Source organism: Hippoglossus hippoglossus, chromosome 23 (genome assembly GCF_009819705.1).
Source record: "Hippoglossus hippoglossus isolate fHipHip1 chromosome 23, fHipHip1.pri, whole genome shotgun sequence".
Lineage (NCBI taxonomy): Eukaryota > Metazoa > Chordata > Actinopteri > Pleuronectiformes > Pleuronectidae > Hippoglossus > Hippoglossus hippoglossus.
This window is the reverse complement of record NC_047173.1, coordinates 13,642,182-13,666,905: the sequence shown is the minus strand read 5'-3', so window position 1 is coordinate 13,666,905 and position 24,724 is coordinate 13,642,182. Positions and strand designations below refer to the sequence as shown.

The 24,724-nt window shown below is 46.2% G+C and overlaps 2 protein-coding genes across 10 annotated transcripts in view; both read left to right on the top strand.

Moving 5' to 3' along the window:
- Positions 1-18,719, top strand: part of uhrf1bp1l (UHRF1 binding protein 1-like) — a 36,599-nt gene extending 17,880 nt beyond the window's left edge. For 2 of the 7 annotated variants that reach the window (XM_034579027.1, XM_034579021.1), the window contains 10 exons: positions 12-655; positions 1,281-1,364; positions 2,038-2,186; positions 2,458-2,615; positions 2,715-2,865; positions 4,299-4,340; positions 6,568-6,827; positions 7,210-7,318; positions 7,572-7,729; positions 7,952-9,334. In XM_034579027.1, coding sequence (XP_034434918.1) covers positions 12-655; positions 1,281-1,364; positions 2,038-2,186; positions 2,458-2,615; positions 2,715-2,865; positions 4,299-4,340; positions 6,568-6,827; positions 7,210-7,318; positions 7,572-7,729; positions 7,952-8,080 — 1,884 coding nt within the window. In that variant the 3' untranslated portion in view covers positions 8,081-9,334. Of the gene's footprint in view, positions 1-11; positions 656-1,280; positions 1,365-2,037; positions 2,187-2,457; positions 2,616-2,714; positions 2,866-4,298; positions 4,341-6,567; positions 6,828-7,209; positions 7,319-7,571; positions 7,730-7,951; positions 9,335-18,700 lie in introns of those variants that run through there. The other 5 variants (XR_004613182.1, XM_034579022.1, XM_034579025.1 and 2 more) reach the window with 5 other exon arrangements.
- anks1b (ankyrin repeat and sterile alpha motif domain containing 1B) overlaps positions 12,205-24,724 on the top strand; it is a 163,369-nt gene continuing 150,849 nt past the window's right edge. For 2 of the 3 annotated variants that reach the window (XM_034579029.1, XM_034579028.1), the window contains exon 1: positions 12,206-12,847. In XM_034579029.1, coding sequence (XP_034434920.1) covers positions 12,717-12,847 — 131 coding nt within the window. In that variant the 5' untranslated portion in view covers positions 12,206-12,716. Of the gene's footprint in view, positions 12,848-24,724 lie in introns of all 3 variants that reach the window. The other variant, XM_034579033.1, reaches the window with a different exon arrangement.

Below are 24,724 nucleotides of genomic sequence, written 5' to 3'. Positions count from 1 at the left end.
TGTGTGTGCAGGTGAGCCACCGGCAGTATGTGTTCCTGATGCAGCTTCAGCGCAGCATCAAGGCCCTGCAGCAGACGCTGCAGCAGGACCTGGAGGCGATGGGCTCCAAGAGGGAACGCAAAGACCTGTCTCAGTGTCCTGCCGACCACCAGCCCTTCACCGTCTGCCTGGGCCTCCTGCTGAAGAGCGCCGAGGTGTCCCTGCTCCTGAAGCCCGTCGCCCAGCCCGAAGGTTCACGGTCTCCTTTGGTGTCGGAGCTCTCGCCATCAGAGAGCCGAGGAACTCTGGAGCCAGGCAGCGATGCGGGAGAGGTGGCAGAGAAGAGGGAGAAGGGGAATGAAGGGTCATGCACTGTAGACCAGCTGTTATGTGGTGAAGGCTCAGAGAGCGCGGCCACGCAGGGTCCTGCCCCCCTCGTCCCCACCTCCACGACCACTATGCCCCCAGACTCCAATCACAAAGCCTCACTGGAGGAGAGGAGTTCAGAAGACGTTGGTGAGGGGCCGGTGGACGGGTTGACTGTGGGTGACGGAACGGGGGTTGGACTGGACTCAAGAACCCACACAAGTGACCCTCTGTCGGACCCGATCAGCAGCAAAGACTGGAGCGACAAAGACAAAGCTGCAGCTGCTAAGATGTCTCAGTCAAGTTCCAGGTTTGTCACCGAAATGTCGTCAGAATGTCCTGAGCTGAACTGATATCACACTAAATATAATCAAAACATTGTCAGTGCTGGACACAAGGTCATCAACAGATTTAAAAGTGTTAAGTTGTTGATAAAGTTGTTAAAAATCTAAAATATTTGAGTTCTAAGAGTTTAATGTCTTTTAATCACTGAGTCCAAAGCCCAAATATATTTGATTTACAGTTATATAAAATAAATTAAAAGTAGCAAATCATTTTCTTGAGGATCAGTCTGGAGCCCTGAAAAGATCGCCTCATAGTTGTGAACCTACTTGATGAATACCTCTCTCACTGAATCTGTCTATTCCTGAACACAAGCTCTGTGTGTTGAACCCCCTCATGAGTGTTTGTCAGTCTGAGTTCTCAGTCGTCCGTCCTCACGTGTCTCTGACAGTGTGTGTGTTGGCTGCTCTGAAGCTGCCATGTCTTTCTCTGTGTGTTCTCCTCATCTCTTGCCTGTCAGCACCATACATGTTGTCATCTTTCAACTCATCCACTTCCTTTTCTGCCTCTTGACCGCTGCTTTGATCCAATGCGAGCTGTGTGTGTGTGTTTGCGTGTGTTTGCGTGTGTGTGTGTGTTCTCTCTCTACCAAGGAAAGGAAGTTTGTCTGTGGTTTCTGATCTCCTCAGCTCTTCAAACTCCAGCAGATCCACCTCCCTTTATTCCATGTCCAACATGTAAGGCACTGGATCTGTGACTTGCTGTGATAGTGACAGTGTGTATGGGTGCATATGTGTGTGTGTGTGTGTGTCCTTGTTCCCCGTGATTGTGAATATAAATCAGTTCAAACGTGCCTGTGTGAATCCCCTGTGGGCATGCATTTGCATGAGAGCATGACACGCTGGTCTGTGTGTTGAGTTTTCTGTGTTCAGCGTCCAACCACCGACTCGTGATGAAGGTAGAGATAAAACTGGAAGCCCCCCTTTTTCTTTTTTTTCAGCCCCGGCCTTTTGGGAGCTGCTTTGATTTTGTACATCATGATTGTTCCTGGGATCATTTCTGGTGCCCGGGACGGTGGCCCACTTGGTTCTTACACGGCCTTAAACAACAGCACACAAAGGAGTTGAGCGATATTTAATTCATGACTTGTTGAGTAAGCCCTGTCAGCTTTCTGTGCAGTCGCCTCGCACAAGTCTCGGCTCAGTGACTGTATAAAAAATACATTTCATATCAGATGTGGGGAAACAGAAGCAACACACTTGTTTTTTTTCTTGTCTGTATATTAATCTGTGTCTTTTACGATCTTTGTCTTTTAAATGTGTCATTTAAAAATCTATAGCATGCATGATGACGTTTCTCTGACAGGTATTTAATCTCATCTCTATGCGTGTGTGTGTGTTTTTGCTGTAGTGGTCGTTTGATGCGCGATCGCTCTCAGTCCAGTTTCTCAGTGTCCTACAAGAATATGAAGAAGAGCCCTTCCCTGCAGTCGCTGGACAACATCTCCATTGACAGCTACCTGATGGAGGACGGAGACGCGTACAGTCTGCTGGAGAGAGGTGGAGCAAACACACACACATGAAAAATAATCGTTATTTATTCAGGGTCTCTACGTAGAAGATGGTACAAATGAAAAAGTCTTTAAAGGGAACAAGTCATTATTCCTGTATGTGTACCTGCAGGCAGCTGTTTTTACCAGATGGTGGCAGCATTGTGCTAATAGGCTAGAGTCAGTGCATGAATTCAAAAAGCTTGAGGCTGTATAAAAGGTGTCGTCCTCTGTGTGCTTGTTTGTGTGAGTCCTCATATTTTTCATGTCTCCATGTTTAGATGACGTGTCCATGTCGGGCTTCAAGGATGCCGTCAGTGAGCAGAGCGCCACAGAGAGCGCCGCCGAGGCTGCGTTCAGTCAGGAGCAGGAGGGAGGCGTGTCCCCCGATACGGTCAGCGCCACCTCCCAGAGCATCGACGAGCCCATCAAAGATATAGTAAGATGTGACACCCTCCAGAAACGTGTGTATTTATCTAAATCAACTGAGGAAATCGAGATCAAGCTGCTGATCATGTCGACTGTCGTCTTCCTCCAGGTGTCGGTGCTGGTGCTGAAGGTGCGGTCGGTGTGCGTGGGCATGGAGGTGGTGGGCGAGAGCACGGCCGTGGCTCTGGAGGTGGGCCAGGTGATACCGAGCCAGCTGGGAAACGTCAGCCTCAGACAGTACCTCAGCAACCGCAGCCTGGGTAAGAAGTCGTCCACACACACACACAACACTTACACTCTACGTGACTGAGCATGAAACAAGGAGCTTTTCATTTCAGCTCTGATATGTCGTACGGATATATTATCTGTTTTTGCACGGCTGCTTTGACTCACGTTTAAAAAATGCGTGCTATGTACATTATTTTAACATCAAACAGTCATTAACACACAGATTTTAAAAAAGGTACGATAACTATTGTATACTCACATGACCTCAAAAAGAAAATAAAGAAAACTGCTCGACACTGGAATAAGAGAAACGTTTCAAATTCAAATGAAAGCCGTCCACAACACAAGCTTTTTCCTTTAAAGAAAGAAAGATGAAGCCTGGTTAGGAGAGTGAAGGAGTGAAGCAGCAACATCCTCTACGCAGAAAGTTCACTGGTTTTTAGGACCCATCTTCATTTTTAAATAAAGCTCCAGCAAATACGAATTCTGCAACTTCTTCTTCTGTTCTTATAGATTATTTTTAGATGATCTGTGATGGCATGTTGTTGAATAGAGAGAGAGAGAGAGAGAGAGGAAACATGTCATGACATGAGAGGAAGGACGTGTGGTGGGGGTCCAGGAACAGACTGGAGGCTCAGTTGTTGGGTTTTGAACCAGCAGGATGCTCCATTACTGACCCCCCCCCCCCACAACACAGGACAAGTGAAGTGACCAGCAGTGATCTCAGGATATTGCTGTTTAACACCTGTTAAACTTTAACAGGTGTTAAACATGCTGAAAGGAAAAAAGAGACGTAGAGCTGCGACTTTTAAACTTATCTCAAAGTTTTTGGGCAATTCAGTTGTTTCTCATTCAAAATACTAACAATTAAATGACGTTTGGTTCTTGAATGGAAGAATTAAGTGTTTTTCTTGGTGTTGCATCATTTTGGGGTCTTTGACTCTTTGCTTGACAAAAACCGGGCTTTACTTTCTATTATCATTCATTACATGAGCATATTTCATCGTTTTCTGATGTTTCGTTGACAAAGTGATTAATCGATTAATTGGTATAATTGAAACACGTTAGTTCGCAACCATAGACTGTAAAGATGGTCGTCACGATAGCTGCACAAAAGTGAAGCCCCCTGGTGACTTGCCGCAGTACAGGTCATAAACTCTTCCTCCTCCATGTTAGTGGATTTGAAATGGACCAACCTAAAAATGGGCTGAAATATCATGAGTGACAGCTGAGACTTACTCACGATTGGTCGAGTGCGTCAACCGGCAGGTTTAATCATTACTGCAGCTCCACGTCACCAAATGACGGAAGTGGAGATGTGTCGTCCATCTTTATATTGAGTCTATGGTTGCAGCTCAAGTTGGAATCCCCTCCTCTACTACACACACAAACACACAAACATATTTACACACTAACAGAGCCATCCCCTCCTCCTTGTTGTTTACCTTGCCATAACTCCCCACAGGTTTGGTGGGTTCAGTACCAATACCTGCTCAAAGCAGCCAAGGTAACTGCTGTGTCACTCACAAGCTGTGACTTAACATGCATGTTGGCCTCAGCGCGTCCTTTCCTGCCCACTGTGAACTGTGTGTGAACGGTTTGTGTGTTAACAGTGTGTGTGGGCGTTTTTTCCTTGTTGTCATATCTCATTTTCAGACTGGGGACTCTTGCTCGACAGCATGCTCTGCAGATGCACATAGACTCAGTGTGTTGCAATCCAAGTGATCGCATGAAGCAGCCGTGTGTGTGTGTGTGTGTGTGTGTGTGTGTGTGTGTGTGTGTGTGTGTGTGTGTGTGTGTGTGTGTGTGTGTGTGTGTGTGTGTGTGTGTGTGTGTGTGTGTGTGTGTGTGTGTGTGTGTGTGTGTGTGTGTGTGTGTGTGTGTGTGTGTGTCATTTTCCAGCAGCAGGGTGTGTTTATGTGAGGGTAAATTTGACAGTAATGGAGTGAGTGGGTCCCATTATTTGCAACATTAGGCCCACAACCTTTAAGAGTGTGTGTGTGTGTGAGAGAGAGCAAGAGCCAGATTCAAATTAACTCCAACTATCTGTGCAGTCTATGTTAACCCCTAATCTTCCTCTTCTCCTCCCGGCGTAATTTGCCATTTCTGTTTCTCGCTCTCGCTCTCTCTCTCTCTCTCTCTCCCCCCCCCCCCCCCCCCCCCCCCGTCTCCCTCATCTCTCCACTGCAGCAGACTTTGCAGTTTCAGTCCAATGATTCAGGCAATGAGAGAAACGCCAGATTTTCCCCCTGACTACCTTCCTCCTCCTCCTCCTCCTCCTCCTCCTATCTCACAAGAGCAATCCCTCCTCCTCCCCTCTTCCTTCTTCCTCCACCTTTCCTCTTTACTCCTCCCGTCCGCTCCTACTCCATCTTCCTGCTAATCCTCTGTCATTTAACCCCCCCCCCTCCTCTTCCTCTCTCCACCTTTCCTTCCCCTTCCTCGCTCCCCCACTCTAGGCCATCTTCTCTCCCTCCTACCCGTCTTATCTCAGTTCCTCAGTCCTGTGGCTGCTGGCTCCCTCCCTCTCTCTCTCTCTTTCTTTCACCTCACCCACTCCCATCTCTTCTTTTTTCCCTCTCTCTCCATTTGCTTCGATCCCAGCCACCCAGGATTGTGAGAGAATGTATAATTTTATCTGACAGGGTTGTGTATGTGTGACTTTGTGAATGTTTTTCACTCTATGTCATTAACCCTCTCCTGACTTTCCTTCAGAAAGAACGTGTGATGCACTACTCGTCGTAATGTTAACATTTTTTTCTTCAAGTGGCCGTTTTCATGCCTTGCTGAGTGTTTTTATCGCAGCTCATCGTCTCTTGTGTATTAAAAACTTGTGCCTGTAATCGTGTGCTTGCCAGCAGAATTAATATTTGTGTGTAAAGTGACAAAGAGGTTACTTTCCTTTCTCTAAGGTTTAACATCTCACCTCCTCGTCTCTCATCACCTCCCGTTTGTATTCTCTCCCCTCACTCCTTCACCTTCTCTGCCTCTTTTCTTCAAGAACAAAAACAGCGTCGTCACATTGTGCGGTACCGAGAGTCAAATTCAGGTCATTCACAGATGAAACACTTAACTCGGCTTGTTCCCTGTCGCGTCTTTCACAACTTCTCCGAGCGGATTTTTTGAGAAGTGTCTAATTCACAAAAGGAAGAAAAAGAAAAATGATTCAGTGGTTAAATCCTCACTTTGAATCCTCAATTCTTAGGTGGGAGTTTCCACCGAACCCTCTAATCCCTCGTCCTCGGAGATGATTAAACATCGCTGCAGTGAAAGGAACCAGTGGGATTGTACAGAATCTCACTCTCCTTCAGTCCACCTTTTTACCTCATTCCTTCCTGCTTCTCTTTTTTTTTTCCCAGCTCACTTTCTTTTTCATCCCTTCTCTTACTTTAACCACGTTTAAATCTGGTCTTAACATGCACCCTTGTTTTTAAATGATCACATTAACATAAAATCAAGCTGTAAATTCACTCATTTCAAGATCTTGATAACATAACCTCCTTGTTTTTGTTTTTTATACAGTTAAATTCAATTGTCTCATTGAAAAATGCTGGAAGTGGAATTTTTTTTGTCCGAATTAATTTCTATATTATATGGTTTATGATATGAGAAATCCTCTTCTCTTATTGGGTGTATTTTAACGTCAGGTGTAAACGTCTCTGAGCTGAATCATAGCTCACTCCACAGCCGCTGAAGCTTGAGCTAACGCTAACAGCCTCTGTCTCCCCTCACAGGTGGCGGCGAGTTCGGCTCGGCGTCCCTCGGTTGCGCTCACAGTCCGGAGGTGCAGGCTCGCCTGGAGAGCGGGCCCTGCGCCGCCGCCCACTCCCCGCTGGCCGAACGCAATGGCTTCCTGCAGCTGCGTCTCAACGGATACCAAGCCAGCTTCCTGATGTCCACGATGCGCAACCTGGCGCACTTTCTGGAGGACGACTCCGCGCCGCAGGTGCTGCCCATGGAGATCAGCGTCAGGAACACGCATATAAACCTAAAGGTGAGGATCTGGGATGTTTTCAGTCATGGACACTTCTGTTATTCTAGCTATTCAGAGTTGGGATTTTTCTTTTAATTGGAGTTCATTGTCGTGAAACTCTACCTGTAATAAGTGTCATAACTCACTGCCATATTTTACAGCAGCTTCTGAAACCAAGTTAAACATTTAGAATCCGGCCGTAATTGGAATTTGGATTTGAACTGAATGTTTAATGACAGAGAAAAGACCTTTCTGCCTCCGCTCTTGGGTTCCATCACGGGGGGGGGGGGGTAGATTTGCTGTGCAGCTGATGTGGAAACTCTGACGTTCATAATTGTCACTCTCTCTCTTTCCATCGTCTTTTCTCGCACATTAAAACTAACATTTACTTAATGTCTTTCAGGATGAGGGCCCCCGAGACAATCCCTCCGACGCTGAGCCCTCGCCCATCACCCTACACGTGGAAAGTCTCATCATACACAGGAGAGACGATGGTTCTTTCTCTATAGGAGGTGAGCAACACACACACACACACACACACACACACACACACACACACACACACACACACACACACACACACACACACACACACACACACATTCTCTCCTGCCAGATATTTCCACCTCAGGGTTGATTCACAGCAGTTACACAACACGCTCCTATGAAATTCTTCTAAATTCCCACTCGGCTCCTTCACACCGACAATTTCCCTCCTGTTGTCTCCTCCTCTTGTCTCCTCCTCTTGTCTCCTCCTCCTCTCAGTAGACGGAGCAGCGGAGGCCAAACCCAGAAAAGAGGGCGGGGTGATGGACAGCTCACTGAGTCCGGCCCCTGAGGCTGTGGGCGGCATCTGCAGCGTATCAAAGGCTTCGCAAACCCAAGCCCCGCCCCCCAGCCCTCCTCCATCAACCAGGGAAAAGGTGAGAAACAAAACAAAGGCGTTCTGTGAAGCCACGTGGGAGTAAAGTGTGGGAACGCCATCCGACCACGGGTTAGGACCGAAATTTGTTCAATGATGTTCAGGTCGGTTTGGGTCGCAGAGATGTGCTCCACTGTGTGAGAGTCTAGTTTATTTTATTTTCATGCTGCTAACACACACAAACACTGACTCATCTCCATGGCACCTTCTTCCTTGTTTCCAGATGCTGACGGACGAGAACGAGTGTTTGAAGGTGGAGCTGTCGCGAGCCAAGATGGCGCTGGCTGAGGCTCAGATGGAGAAGGACTCGCTGGTTCACCGCATGAAGAACCTCAAAGTCAACAGCAGCTAGGTCCGGCTCTGTCCTCGTCTACCGCGACAGAGAAAGACCCACACGGACGAGCGAGAGCGAGGCTCGGCAGAATGATTCAAGGCAACTTGAACAAGTCAAGAAAAAGGGAAAGCCGCTCCCTCTACGCGCTTATTTGTCGATTGAGCCTCCATGTGACTTTAGACTTCAAAAATAATTCCTCCATAAAGCAATGCAGAGTCTGTGGGAAGACTCAAAAATACACAGTTTTACTCGCTTGTTGTCTGTTTGATGTTCTCCACTTTGGACTGTGGAGGTTCGGAGAGTGGAAACGGGAGGAATGACATTTAGTCGGACTGTGTGTGTGTGTTTGTGTGCGTTTGTGTGTGTTTGTGAAAGAAAAAGGACGAGGATCTGAATCTGTGGTTGTGCCTACAGGAAGTCCCTCCCACACGTCTGTCCTCTAAGTTAATACGGAGCAAAAAAAATAAATCACAGCTAATCGTAGACGAGCTTTATTTAGATTGTGTGTGTGTGTGTGTGTGTGTTAAGCAACACTGAATGTCGAATCTTCAGAGGAATGTCTCAAAAAAATCATTTTGCACTGCGCTCAAATGAAACTCGTGTTTTAGCGCTTTCATATTCCGAGGGGACGAGACGCGCTCTCACTCGTCCTCCGAGTGTGTACAGTGTATATTGTATAGGAATTTTCTACAGAACTTTGAATGGCGATGCAGTGTTTCACTTGAATGTGTGTGTGTGTGTGTGTGTGTGTGTGTGTATCAGCCGGAACAAGCATTTCATTACTATAAGATGATGAATTTCTCTCTGTCAGTTCTCGCCCCCGCACTCGTCCGCGTCCATCCTCCTATTTTTCTACGTGTAAATAACCACGAAACATTGCGGAGCACTTTTAAAAAAACAACGGAGGCACTGTAAACGCAACAATCAGAACAGACGAGCCGACGAACGGAGAGCAGTTCAAGAAAAGTCACACGTAGACTGTAAATAAAGATGGAGGACACGGCAGCGAAAAGTGAAGCCAGAGCGCCTCGTTTCTCCCTCTGGTATAACTCCCGCCTTCTCCATGTTAGCAGATGGGACCAAGATGGTTTCTGTCATTTTAGGCTCCACGGCTGCACATCGGCACAAGATGGCGGCATTCATATCTGGAATGTTTTCTGGACAGTGGGACGAGACGCGTTGTTCATCTTTATTTACAGTTTATGAAGTCGCCCACGTGTTTTACTTGGTGGAAGAAAAAAAGAGGCGTAAATAAAGGCACATTGAAGGTGACTGACGACGTGTGTGTGTGTCTTTATGTTAATTCCTAATATTAATAATGAATATGACCGTGTCTGCTGCTGTTCACGCTTCGTGCTGATGTGACGACTTCAGCCAAAAGTCGATGTTAATATAAAAAAAATTACTAGAATTAACTTTTTTATTTAACTGCACAAAAGATGATAGGATAAAAAACTCTGAAGTGTTAGAACCACTCACAGTTTACATGTGAAACTCAACCTGAGCATTTTGTCCATTTTCTGTTTTTAACCAATTCTTCTGGCACGACTTGTTCTGCGCACAAACATTTTGACGAGAGGATTTTAACTCGACCGTACGTGAAGACTTGTTCGTGGAGAAGGAAAGATTTTTTTCCCCTTCATGTTTCCTCCGTTCATCACAGCCCTCCTCCTCCTCCTCCTCCTCCTATCTGGACGCCTGTGGAGGAAGAAAAAAGACAAAGAGAAGTAATAAATTGTATTTTGTCTGTCAAAGCTGCTGAAACACTGAAAATAAAAGAGAATGGAATTTAAAGGTTTTATCTTTGACTGTTTCTTCTTCTTTCCTCTTAATCAAATGTGATATAGATTATTAGGGCCAGACATGTTCACTTTTTGAGAATAAAGCCGACTCCTCTGGTTCTTTAAATCCATGCTAGTGTTTCTGTCACCGTCTCATTTACTGATCAACAAACAATTTGAGAACTTTGATTTACCAACTGTCATTCTGTACATGCAAACTTACTTTATGAATGAGTAAGAATGTAAAAGTGTGTGTTGCAGATTAAAGCGTCTTTAAATGTAAGTGCAGCCTCTGTGAGCTGAACCCCTGCAGGAGAGTGTGTGGACTTTGTGCACATAAATGGTCATGACATTTTACAGCAGGAGTTGTGCACAGTGAGTCATAGTGAGTGTGTGTGTGAGAGAGAAAAGTTCTGCTCTGCCGCTGGAAAAACTGTTTACACACTGAAGCTTAATGCTTCGGCTGTGATGACGGCTGTGTCACAGTGCAGCAGGGTTTATGTAAGCAAAGCATGTGCACGTACATGTATATAGTGTGTGTGTGTGTGAATGTGCAGGACAGAGGAGGGGATGTAGGAGAGTCTGACGGCACCGAGCACAGCTGGATTGTGGGAAATCTGATGTAAGAGCGAGGGATCAAGTTGTGTGTTGTTCAGAGAACAGAATCTCTCGTTCTGAGAACACAGCAGGTCACCGTGATCTTCAGCAACCTTTTCAATAATGATAATGTACAGCATCAACAAAAAACACTAACACATAACATGATTATCTATGATATCATTGAACAGGCATAATGAAATATTTACTTACATATTGTTAAAATAATAGTGCTGCAATAATCATCCTATTGGTGAATTAATAAAAAATGAATCTGGCAATAATTTAGATAATCAACTAGGTGTATTTTCTGGTAAAAATGATTTAGGATTTGCATCTTTTCTCTTTTACGTCTATGTAAACTGTTTGTGTTTGTGTTGGGCCAATATCCTGATTGATTAAAATTAGGGTGATTAAATAATTAAACTTAATTGATTAAAATAATCTGCAGATTCATTTCTGTATCAAAAACATTTAAACCCTGAAATCACTTGACTGAGCTACAGCTGCTCTTTTATGGCTTGAGAAGGTCCCACAGCAGCTGCAGGTGGAGGCCAAAACTTCTTCACAAATTCCAATTAAACAACAGAGAGGCAGGTCCCAGCATGCACCGTGTGTGTGTGTGTGTGTGTGTGTCTCTCTGTGTGTCTGTGTGTGTGTGTGTGTGTGTGTGTGTTTCCCCACAGCTCACACACATTAAAACTCATCCTTCTACATCCATTCTCAATCCCCACATGACACATTAATCTATTTCAGGCCCTCACCTGGTTCCTCGTGCACTCAGCTGCAGCCGTGCACGCGCACACCTCCAGCGTGCACCAGCACTGCGCATGCACGTGTGTGTTTTTTGTTGTTTTCACCCCTGTGGGATGGAGAAAGTTTGAGGAGACAATGAATGTGACTCCACACAGATTGATAACAAAGGCCTGTTGGAGCTGTGTCCTCCACACCCAGCCTGCACAGGGGGGGCTGCACGGCAAGACACACGCACGCACACCGGAAGTCAGGAGTGCGGGGGTTTCAAAGTAAAAGCAGCGAAGAGGTCTCAGGGTAAATGGGGAGGCTACAAGATCAGTCTCGGATGTTAAGGCGACAAATATCTGAAGCATGTGTGTGGTTTTGATTAATAGTGGTTTTGAAATTGCAGTTGCATGCGTAGATAATGACTTCTGCTTTTTCAATGGGCACTCGTCTAAACCTTCATGTTCAAAACCTGGAACAAAAGCCTGTTAGTTTTTATTCCCTGTGGGATTTATGAAGTGTGATGATTGTATTTCTATATTTTAGTGCTGGATTTAGTCATTTATCTCTTTCTATTTCATTCTGATATGGACCCATGAGTCTGAAATAAAGCTTAACAAACTAAAATCTGGCTTTTTGCTTTACATGTTGCATATTGTAGCAAATCTGAGGTCCAGTATTATTCCATCTTAAAAATACTATTTAGTTACTGGTCACCATGGTGTCCCACAGCAGATTGTTCTGGTCTTTTGACATAAACCTTTAAAAAGTCTCTAATTCAACCAATATTTCTCTATATTTGTAATAATTTGACCATATTTTCCTATTTGGTTTCCTTTTACTCTTATTTAGATTCTATTGTTTCTATTTCATTGCTGCTCAGTTCTTGGTTTCTGTCATTTATTAAATTCAAATTGCAGCTTGGTCAGAGACTGTACAGCACGTCCGGAAACGGCCGCTCTTATTCTGAAAGCAGTAACCGGAACCCGGTGCCGTGACGGGGTCTAGCCTGACACGTGTCTCCTCTCGCTCAGTGCGGTTCCTCCCGGTGCAGGTGACGAGTGCAGCGGGACGAGGAGCTTCTCTCAGCGGGGAACAGCCTCTCAGCGCCAGCCTGTGTTCAGCCGCAGCTCCGGTCCAGTCCGGAGGTTCCGCTCGGACACAGAAGGAGTTTGTGGTTGTTGCTCTTCTTTCCGGTTGGTTCACTTCGCGGTTCTCTGCGGAGCCTGCGGTCGGTCACCTCCCCCCCACCCCTCACCCCCCCAGCAGCGCCGCTTTGCGCTGAGGTTACACCGGCGAGCAGCGCGCGTCAGCCGGGGCAGCGCCGGAGGAGGAGACGGAGCAGCCGAGCGGACGGAGGTTAGCGGGCACCGGGGGAAGCACCGTGTGGAGGCGGCGGCAGCGGCACCAGCAGCATGCAGTGACAGGGATGCTCTCCCCCCGCAGACACTGAGGGAAGGAGCTGCCTCTGGAGCTGGAGGATTTATGGGAGATATTTGCCGGATTTCCCCCGTCGTTGCAAACTTGTGTCCGGGATGGGGAAGGAGCAGGAGCTGCTGGAAGCCTCCCGGACCGGGAACGTCGTCCTGGTGGAGAAACTGTTGAGTGGTAGGAAGGGGATCCTGGGGTCCGGGTCCGGCTCCATCCCCCTGCCCAACCTGCTCAGGTGAGAGAGAGAGAGAGAGAGAGAGAGAGAGAGAGAGAGAGAGAGAGAGAGAGTCAGTCCAGGTATTACTCATGTAGTGGGAACATTATGGGAAAAAAAAGGTTTAAAGGTTAGGTTTAGGTTTACGTTAAGGTTCGGGTTATGTTAAGGTAAGTGTTAGGTTAAGGTAAAGTTTAGGGCTACGTTAAGGTTATCTTAAGGTTAGAGTAAGGCTTAGGCAAGTGGTAACTATGGCTAAGGCTTAAGCTTAAGTTAAGGTTAAGAGTAGGTTTAGGTTAAAGTAAAGGTTAGGGTTTAGATTTAGGTTAGAGTGAGGTTATGGCTAAATCTAGGCTTAGCTTAAGGGTTAGGCAAGTAATAACTACGGTTGAGGCTAGAGTTAGTCACCAGGATATCCATGTAAGTCAATGTAATGTTCCCTGAAGTGTGTGTGTGTGTGTGTGTGTGTGTGTGTGTGTGTGTGTGTGTGTGTGTGTGTGTGTGTGTGTGTGTGTGTGTGTGTGTGTGTCAGTCATATATCTAAGCATCATCATACAGATCGATGCACCAGTGATGAAACTACTACTCCAATCCCAGCTTCACCTTCCTCAACTGCAGCATCGACTGGTCCCTATATAAATAGACTGACAGTATATATATATATATATATATATATATATATATATACATACACACAGCTCTGTATCAGCACGACGGTGTTTCCATACATCGTCCCTGAGATCAAATAGTTTGGCACCAGGAGCCAGGGGAGGAAGAGAACGCAGAGGAAGTGTGTTATGAAAAGTCAACAGCAGTTGTGTGAGGCAAGGTGCTTATTTAAAATGCTGCGGGCCAACATGTGTTCTAATCTGCAGCCGGCACATACCTCAGATAGGTCCTGTTATTACTGGACAGCGTAACAGGGGTCGTCGTCATGTCCCGCCGCCCCGTGGGGGGGGGGGGGGGGGGGGGGGGGGGGGGGGGGGGGGGGGCCTCTGCTAGCTGAGCACAAAAAGAACAGACAGCACCGTCATGCCTCCACCTGACAGCTGTCTTAATGCTGCTTTCACGAACATGACGAGGAACCGGTGGGATGCTCAAATGATGGAAAACAAAGCCTGGTGTCTTTTTTACCTTTTCTGCACCAAATATCTGCATATTACTTTTCTTGAGTAGCAGCAGTATTAGCCTGTGTGGGTTTAGTCCAGTTTTTAGCGTGTGTTGAGCTCTTATCCTTCATTTGTGGCGTTTGAAAAGCTCTGTCTTCTCACACGATGGCGGGGCGGAGGCTGGAAATGTCCACGTTGGGAGATAAACTTAACCCTTTCCTATTGTGACGTGTCAAAATGCTACATGTGATATGACGGCACTGAACAAATTGTACAACGCGATCAAAGCAATATTTTACTTTCTTCACAGAACAACGTACATTACAGATCTTACAAATGTCTCCTGTCTACGCTGCTGAGTTTATTTGAAGGAAGATTCTAACATACGAGATCACAGAAACGAATACAAACGCGCAAACCAGCACAACGGGCCAGTAGGGGGCGATAAAGTCTTCATCGAGCGATTCTTTAAATAGCAGAGAAGAACATCGTGAGCGGGGGTCAGTGAGTTTATCCTACTGTCAACTTGTATGTAGCCGCCATTGTTGTTTTTGTTTCCTGTGCTTTTCCCACTGTGACATGACAAAATGTCAAAGGCCTGTGGAACCGTGACTTCAGATTTCACCTCTTCACCTCGGACCTCTGTCACCATGAATCAGTGTTCGTTTGAAAACACCACGTTACGTGTGAAGTGACCGCGCACGCCGCTGTTCATAAAACACCATCAAATCAAGATTATACTTTGTTTGAGGAATTTGCAAACGACGCCAACAGTTACTATCGCAGGTTAATCACCTGCTTGAAGCTTCCTTTTGTTTCCCAACTGGAGCCACACCAGTCTTCTGCTGGGAGAACAACTGGTGGGGGAGTTATTGTCCCCCTCCTCCCGCCCCTGCAGCCCCTCCCTCCCTCCCCGTGCCGAGGCCGAGCCAGGTGACAAGGAGATCAAAAGCAAGGGCGTACCGGGAGGAGTACCGCCTCGGGGCCCTTCGTGCACACAGCCTCACGAACCAGGCTGAGGTCTCACGGTGGCGGGCGGGGGGGGGGGGGGGGGGATGCCAGCCACTCACACACACAGAAACTGGAGCCAGAGGTTCACACACACTGGGAAACCACAGGGGTCTGGGGACTCCTGCAGGGGCCTTAAAGGGCAAGGAGCGAACTTGTTCAAAATAGAGACAGCGTGATTTAAACTCTGGTTAATTCATGGGAAGTCGGCTCCGTGAGGGGATGTATTTAAAATGCAGATTCTGATCCGAGGCTTCACTCGGAGGAAGCGACTGCAGCACTCACCTGCAAGAGCCACAGAAAGTTCAGCAGCTATGATAAACGCTTGTTTGACTTTGGACGGGCTGATAAAATGTTGTATTTTGATATCTAACAGATTTCATTACCGGCTGCAATAAGTGGTCAAGAGCCGGCGTTTCTATCGGTTGTGGTTTTGCTGCCGTGGTTTATTCTCATTGTGTGTTTCTGTTTTCTGGACCTTTTTATTTCCTCCTTGATAATAAATCGGTCCAGATGAGGAATCATTGAAGCCGCTCGCACGCTGATGTTCGACTGTTGGTTCCCATATAATCTTTTATGAGAGCAGAAGAAGCTTTGTCACATAATAGATGTAATAATTTTCATAGTGTCACTGAGTTTTATTGCTGCTGGCGTCGCTCAGTCAGTGTTTCAGTTTGATCAGTCTGAACTCGTGGAGACATTCATGGTCCCCAGAGGACGAATCCTGCTGATGCTCTGATGTTTCCTGTGTGAGGTTCACATCACTGAAATGTCTATTGGATGAGCTGCTGTGACATTCATGTTTTTTGATGCTCTCTCTTTTCCTCTTGCTCCATCGTCTGGTCAAGTTTTTAATTTAGTTTTTTCGTATTCATATCTAACGTTGAGCATAAATTTGACTTTTCAGAGTGAGGAGTCAGTGAAGCTGCTATTTTACGGTAGAAAAGTTGCATATTTTTACTGTAAACGTGATTAAAAATGAGTGTGTGGTCTTAAGTTATCGTCTGATAATGTTTGTGCTTCACCAGATGAGTTTGTGTTGATAAAAAACGACTCGTTCAAGAATAATAAGCTCTGCTCATCACTGTGTGTATCTCATCTCGCACATTGTGAACCTGTAAACATCATCACACGTTGTGTTTGCTTTGTGAATCAGGATCCAGTGTAATTTGTTGAAGGACAGTGATTATTTACAGAACGCCGAATTAACGTGGAGCTTTAATGATGACACTGAGTTGCATTGTGGGAAAAATGTCGGGAGGGAAAGCGCAGCGCTGGGATCAGTACCCTGAAGTTCAAGAAACAGAAACCACGGAGGGTAAAGTTGAGGTTAGTCAGATGCATTGTGTGTTAATATCTCTGCTGGTGTTTGGCGTTGTGTCGTTGTCGGTGAGTTACGCCTACTGTGTTACACACACTTGGCTTTTATTGGGTCAGGACACTGGGCCGTGAGGAGATGTCGGTAAAACAGTGGGTGGGCCAAACACACGCACACGCACACGCACACACACGAACGCACACACATCTTTTGGAATCACGTGTGTCTGTGTGACCAGATGTGCGACACACCTCCTAATTGAGAGGTTTTTGTACTTACTAGCAGATGAGTGAGTCAACAGAGAGGTCAGGGCGTGTGTTTTTTTTTTTGTGTGTGTGTGTGTAGGCTGATGTTATGGGAATGATCTCCTGGAATCAATGCATAGTTTCCCATCTTAAGGCCTCTGAGCCATTCACAGCATTCCTAAGTCATGAGGTTCCTCTTTTCGCTGAAAGAATCACACTAAACCGCCAAGTGGGACATGACCATGGACAGAGACACACACACACACACACACACACACACACACACACACACACACACACACACACACACACACACACACACACACACACACACACACGAGCACAGGATGTAGAGAAGACGACCCTCTCCCTGCAGTTTTGTGGTGTGCACATGAACACAGTGGAAAATCGATACTGGATGATCTCACTGCTCTTTAATGGGTCATGTTCCCTCGTAGATGACCTGTGCTCTACATAGTGACGGGATGTTGGTCGGCCCCCACATGACTTCACTGTATAGTCCGCCCGACATGCGGCCATTAGTGTGGTCATGCGATGAAACAGTAGCACACTGGGACACGTCCAGCAGCTGGTGTCCTGTATAAAGACATTGATCATTTCCCTAAACGAATATAAAACATGGATGTTCAGATGTTTGCCTACAAACAAGAGCTTTCATGGACCAGAATGCATTGCAACTCAAGCACATACTGGGGTTTGTGTAGATTTTATGCACTTTTATGATGTTCTTTATTTATTTATTTATTATAGATGCACTGATCCCTGAATCTTTTTCTCTTCCAGGACTGATTTCAATGCGATTAATCTGCTGATAGTACATTTATAATCTGTTTACCTCACTATGGGTTTCAATGGGATTATTTTTAACAGAGATTACTGAAGTACTGAGACTCATTCAGTGTGTATTTGTGCAATATGTCCCTTAAATCCAGATTTCTATTGTACAAGTATAATATGTCCATGAAATAGATTGTCACATGTGCCCAGTGTGCAGCAGGAGTTTTAATGAAGAGTCATCTTTTATCACATCCTCTCTTTTCTTACGTTCCTACATTTCTACCTTCGCCCACTTAACTTCTTCACAATATTTCAGCTTCTTGATTTCGCTCTGTCGTCTTTATCAGGTCTTTTTGATTCAAATGAAAATTGCACAAGACGTCAGGTTGATGGAAATGTTTAACGTCCGGCCGATAAAGGTATAACAGAGCATCTGGGTTTTCCTTTACAAACACACACACACTCATATTGACAGTGGGAATGAGTTTGTGATGACAGCCTGTCATCGTACACATCCTGTATATGAGGATACTAGTGTGTCATATAGGAAATGAGGATATATATACGTGCAGCATGTGTTATAGCACATTGATGGAGTGACTGGGACTGAAAGCCTCTTCTCCACCTCGTTCAATAATGTGCAGGGGGAAGCCCATCTTGTCTTTCTCTCTCTGTGTCTGTGTGTGTGTGTGTGGGCAGCTAGGTGTGTTTACCTCCCTCCTCTGCACACAAACAACCTTCAAGTGGAATGAAGTGACTCCCAGAGGAGACACACGCTCCTGTTTGGTCTCCCTGATTTAATTGGCATCCTCACAGGCGTTTATTTTCTGAAGTCTTCCCCTGCTCGTGTTGGAGTCTTTAAGCTGCTATGTATCTTTGTAGCTCACAGTATGGGGCTGCATGTGTGTGTTTCGGTGTGTGTGGAGCGATGAACGAAGAGAGAGGGAGAGAGAGGAACCAGAAAAACTGTTTTTTTTCAGCAGCACTTCAGCTCCTGCAACAGCAAATCAGACGATGAAAAACCCAGCCTGGTTTGCAGTGTGGTGCGGGACAGTTAAAGTGGGTCAGACGTTCACTGTGGAGACTGCAGGTCACGTTAAGAGGAACAAACACACAGCAGCATCTGTGTGTCATCTATTTTTGTGCAGATGGGATTTACAGGCACCTGTGCTTAGATTGTGCAGCTCAATTTTGGTATTTAAGTCTCACAAGGGGCGAGTGATAATGAAATGTAGGGGTTTATATCACAATAGAGGCTTTTATTTTGATATTCTCGAGTGCAGTATATGACTCATTCAGTGAACCTTTGCACGTTGTGTTTTCTTAAGTTTGGGTTTAACTGTGGCGTCAGGGCATCGGGTTTGTCTGGAGCCACACTGATCGAGAGGCAATGAAGGTGTGTGTGTGTGTGTGTGTGTGTGTGTGTGTGTGTGTGTGTGTGTGTGTGTGTGTGTGTGTGTGTGTGTGTGTGTGTGTGTGTGTGTGTGTGTGTGTGTGTGTGTGTGTGTGTGTGTGTGTGTGTGTGATCAAACTCAGAGGCTTCTTACATCTCCATTAGGGTCTGGGCCAAAGCTCTGCTGCATCATCCTGCCAAGAAAATGAGACCTCCACACTTGCCAACACACACACACAAGCGCTCTAATCCTCCCTCTTTATTCCTCCCTCCAATCTAAATCTTTGTTTTTTTGTCTCAAATCTCTTCTCTTCTCTGTCTCAGTCCATCTGGTGCCCTGGATTCTCTGTCAATACCTCTCTGGCTTCCCCTCCATCACTTCACTCCATCATCTCTCTCCTCCCTCCGCTCCTCTCCAAGAGACGGACGATCCAGGCTCCCCACTGTCGCTCTTTATCATTTTCTCCTCCCTCTGCTCCCTTACTTCTACTCTATCTCCCTCCCCTGTATCTCTCTCTCTCTCTCTCTCGGTCGGCCTCTCTCCCTCACATCTCCTGGTGCACTACATCTGTTATCACCATGTGGGAGCATCTTTTACCCATCATGCCTCTCGACGCGACGTTGGTGTTAGTTGACGGTGGCAAATGGGGAATTCGGAGAATCCAGAGCTCTTCTGAGAACTGCTCCCCCCCCCAGTCTTTACAACCACAACCTGAGATTTATCGTCACTGCCCAGGCGGTGTCTACAGCGAGGAGAGAAATATGACGTTGGCGATATCCCCGGAAAGGCAGTGATTTATTGGTAAAAGAAAATGTGGCAACGCTGTGACGTCCAGTAAAATGTAAACACAAATAAAGACCTTTTCAGGTGTGTCAGTATAAACAAGTTAAGAACTGATATGGAGCTTAAAGACTTGTGTGGTACGATGAAGTATTATTATTGAGGTAGTTGAATACACGTGAGTAGATTACTTTGTTCCAAAGCTGCATTTTACTGCACGTTGTAACACCTAATCACAGTCGAGCAGTTGTTCTACAGCGACGTGGAGAGCCATGAATGTAACGAACGACCTAATTCATGTCGTTAATGTGCTGACTCCATTACCAGGAGACCGTTGCCGGGAACGACCGTGTCTTCACCATTTGTCAGCTTCAACACAAGTAGAGTTTACCCACTTCCTGTTGTGGCCATGCTGCCTCTGCCGTCGAGGTGGCGAACGTGTTGATGCTGAGTGGAGGAGACACGGAGGCAACATGCAGCCAGAGGACGGAGGAGAGGTGTGTCGTCCAGTCTGTCACACTAATCTACAAGGCTGTGACCCCGCAAGACACACACACACACACACACACACACACACACACACACACACACACACACACACACACACACACACACACACACACACACTCCACCCGGCTCCCTGCTCTGTGAGAGATGGTTGTAGTTAATAAAGAGCAGCGTTTGAAGTAGATAAGATGTGGAGAGAAGAGGGCCAGAAATGCTAATGTCATTATTTGGTCGGGGCAGCGGCTACGCTGCGAGGCGGTGGAGGGAAGTCGTGTGTGTGTGTGTGTGTGTGTGTGTGTGTGTGTGTGTGTGTGTGTGTGTGTGTGTGTGTGTGTGTGTGTGTGTGTGTGTGTGTGTGTGTGTGTGTGTGTGTGTGTGTGTGTGTGTGTGTGTGTGTGTGTGTGTGTGTGTGTGTTTCGGTGGTTCGGACTCTTTTGAAGTCAAATCCTGATACTTTTTGGAATTAAACTGACAGGACAGTGTTTTGTACCTCTGCTCAGTTTCTCTCAGAGGAACTTAGTTTGAACAAATTTCTCATCCTGTCGTAGAATGTAGAACAATGAGCCACTAGGACGACTGCTACCAGTGAGAAAAAGGATTTGTCTTTTAAACAGGGCTTTATTACCTCCGCTAAAGAGATTACATTTTCACCTGATTGATTGATTTTTGGTTGGTTTGCTTGTTTGTCAGCAGGATTATGCTTCCATGAAAACTTGTCCAGCACTGACTTTCGGACTTTCTCCTGAAGTTCTGTGAGAACGCAAATGTCTGCGTCAGTTGCTAAAGATATTCTCCAGAGTTTAGCTGTAAACAAAAAATGTGTGATTTTCGCAGCAGAATTTACACGTCATGTCCTTCACGTGCTCTATAGCGCCACCACCTGAATGTTCCACAGATTTAGCTGTTGTTGCGAAACATGCCCGACCTAAAACAACCTGCTGTGTTCCTCATATGTGAAAGACAAACTCCGGAAAATGCCTGAACCCAATTGTCTGGACAGTTTCTGGAGTTCATGTCTGAAAACAGCTCTGGTGGAAGGATGGGATAGATCCAGGTCTTTTGCAATTTTCACTTGGATTAATTCATGGATCATGAGGAAAAAAATCAGGCATCTTTCTCCCGCAGAGATACTGGAGAAATTTCAACCATATTGCACTGCAGTGTAACACAGTTAATGATGAAAAGGCTCCCGAAACACTTTCATCTTCAGTTTTGGGGCTGCATGTGTGTGTTTTATGTGTGTGTAGAGCGATGAGTTTTCCCCAATTATGCAGCAAACTCACACACACACACAAACGCACACACAACTAATCACCTCAGATTAGTGTGTGTGACTGAACACCACCCTGCTTGTCACAAAGAGACTCTGCATGAATATTAAACACACATTCAGACGATGTGTGTTTTTTCCTGACGTACAACATGGCTGCTTACAGGTGTTTTCTGTAACAGGTGTGTGGGTAACAATGATACAGTCTTTACCTGAGTGAGTAATGGAGCTGAGGGCTGAGTTCATAGTGTGTGTGTGTGTCTGTGTCTGTCTGTGTGTGTGTGTATGTGATACCTAGCCAGGGTGTGCGTGACGGCCGTTTTAATTCCCCACTCGTCTTCTTTTCCTTGGTGCTGACAGTGAGGGAGTGCGTGCACAGCAAACAGGAAGTGAATTACCCCGAGCTGACAGCCTCCCGCGGGACGCACGTTTCCCAGCAGGCACTGCCAGCAGATTGCCTCCTGTTGTCTCTTTCTCTCAGTAACTGTCTCGTGCCCACACTCAGTATATAATAAGAGCTACAGGCCTCTAGATGCAGCACCACGACGAGGATGTATAATGGGTATAATGTATTAAGAGAGTAGTTTACTCTCCATGGCCGCCAACACTGCGCTCACATAACTCAGACCTGTAGGATTCAGTGATGCAGCAGTTACTCAGACGAGCTTATTTACAGTCATGTCTCTACTCGGCACTGCTTCAGATGAAATCGATTGGTTATGTAACAGAATCACCTTGTTTTGGTCTAAAATGTCAGGAAGCTTTATTTTAAACCTGCATAATCACATTACTTTTTACATTAGAATTTTCCACAACTACAACAATTATCCCCAAAAAACCTTTCTGCAGAAGAGTTTATATTATGAGTAAATTTCAGGGATTGTTATCAAGAATTTTGAGATTATAAAACTTACAGTATAATATGTAGTATAAGTAACAGCTGTTGTTACCAAAAGTATTACATTCCCAAAAATGTATATCCTCATCGGTTTAAGAAAGTTCTCTGTAAATCTTTCACTCCCCATTCGATTGACAGTCACTGTGGTCTTCATGACATTAAAACCATGGTTCTGGGGAAATAGAAATGTTTACCTGAAGATTTTAAAAGTTATTTGTCAAGTTTATCGACCTGTAAACTCAAAAAGTTGTATTACTTTCTAAATGGAAGAAAACAAACTTAAAAGCTCAATATCTCAGACCCTAAATCGCTCTAAATGCAGATGGTGCCTCATCCGGCGCCACAATTCCCCCCCCCCCCCCCATCCCCCGCGTTACATTTCTAACTCCATCACCGGCGTGCTCCGTCTTCACCATAATGAGCCACAATAAGTCTGCCTCGCCGTCACCTCATCCTCGACTCCGGCCAGCGCGGGCTCCGTGATGAACGAGTCCTTTTTAAGAAAACGGTATCAAATATTCATCCGCCTCCAAACTCCTGAATGAAGAAGTGAGAATTTATCATTCACGAAGGGCTCATTTTACTTTCCCCTTCTCCCAAATTCAGAATTCACTTATCCTCCAACAAGCGGCGAGGCTCCGGAAGCAGCCGGCTGTGACTTATCCTGCAGATTGTTTTATGCATGATGGTTAAGTTGGAGATTACTTTGACTGATGGGAAGACAAATCAGTATCCAGCAATGCTTCTCAGTCTTGATTACACGTGTCTGTGCTGCATCATTTCTTGTCCATATTAAGACTGGAGAAATCAGAGGGAGAGGAGAAATTTGATTCTCTTCTATTTGTCCTCTTGTCCTCCTGCTCTTTGAAGTCTTTGTTTCAAACTGTAAGTGGCAGCCTCCCTCCCCCTTTCCGATAAATACAGGAGTAGGACGGAAGCAGGAAGAGACATCAGGTGAAAGACTTGTGGAGGAATAATGAGTGTATGTGTGCGATGGGGGGGAGGAGAAGGAGTGATAGAAAGGTCTGAAGGTGAGTGTGAGGGTGTTGTGTGTCTGCGGCTCCGGGCTGTGACAAGATGCACGTTCGCACACCTGGCAACCCCCCCCCCCCCCCTGAGGGACAGGTCTGCAAATTAGAGATCTAACCTGTCCACAACCCTTCTCTCTCCCTTGCTCCCTCTTTTTCCTCTTTCACCTCTTCCCTAACAACCATCTTTTTATTGGAGATGGGGCCGATGCATTGAAGTGTCGGCCCAGCTTCCCGGCACTCTTGATAAACTGAACCCAGATGTCCCCCCCCCCCCCCCCCCCCCCCCCCTAGAAGTACAAAATTAGTATTTCTACAAATCTCACCCTCATATAAGGACGTCCCTTTCCCTCTTCACCCCTCGTCCCTTGTTGTCTGTCTTTGTCTGACACTGTAGCTCTGCTGACTAAGCACCCTTGAATCTTGAACTGGTGAACACAGCAGACCCCCTGCAGACTTCAGCCCACACACCCAGCAGCCCTCTCTTTGTGTGTGTGACGATACGTGTTTGCGTGGTTATCTCTCTTTTGTCTTGTCCTCCGGTGTCTTTCCTTCGTCTTCTTGTCTCTTTTTCTCCCCTAATTGTGTGTCTCCTCGCTTGTATTCCTTTGCCTCTGTGTGTGTGTGTGTGTGTGTGTGTGTGTGTGTGTGTGTGTGTGTGTGTGTGTGTGTGTGTGTGTGTGTGTGTGTGTGTGTGTGTGTGTGTGTGTGTGTGTGTGTGTGTGTGTGTGTGTGTGTGTGTGTGTGTGTGTGTGTGTGTGTGTGCTCCCTGTATGTCTTCCTGGCATCTGCACACCGCCAAAATTATTTTTATAGCCTCTCCCCTGCGTTCCCGCCCCCACACCCCCCTGTTTTTCTGTCTCTTTATTTTGAAGTGGATGAGTAAATGAGTCTCTTTGTCTTGCAGTGTAGTGTAAACCGCTAATCAGGCCATTCTCTGATTACACGCTTCACGCTAATCACGCCTGTGTCTCGCTGCGTGTGTGTGCACGCCGCGCCTTTGTGACGGCGTGCACGTTAGTTGTGTGTCATTGTGTCTGGTGGAACAGCGAGGGGCATTTGTTGACACTAAGCCTCGTGTCGTCATCTCATTGCTCAGTGGGACATTCAAGTGCAAGAATTGAATTTTGCGACGCCCTGATTCGGAGAAGATTTATTTACTGCAACTTCCTGCTGCGCTGCCTTTTTGTTACCTGCCTGTAGCTGCGTCCAGGAGTGTGTGTGTGTGTGTGTGTGCATCTGTGTGAACCTGCAGGGAGAAAGAGCGATGGCGGGTTTGAAGGAGAGAGATGGGGAGTGTAGCAGGGGTGGTGGCAGGGATGAAGAGGAGGAGGAGGAAGAGGAGGGATGTGAGAGGGGTGGGGGGGCGTAGAGGGGAAAACCAATTATCGTCCAGATAACAGGCGGGCTATGGATTTTCTACCAGGTCACTTCTGCAGCTCTTTCAATCCGTTTCCTTTTTTCCCCTCCCTCTCTTTCTGTCTCCGTCCCTGTTGCAAATTTAAATTCCTGTTCAGAAAGAGCTTTATTGACATGATGGAGA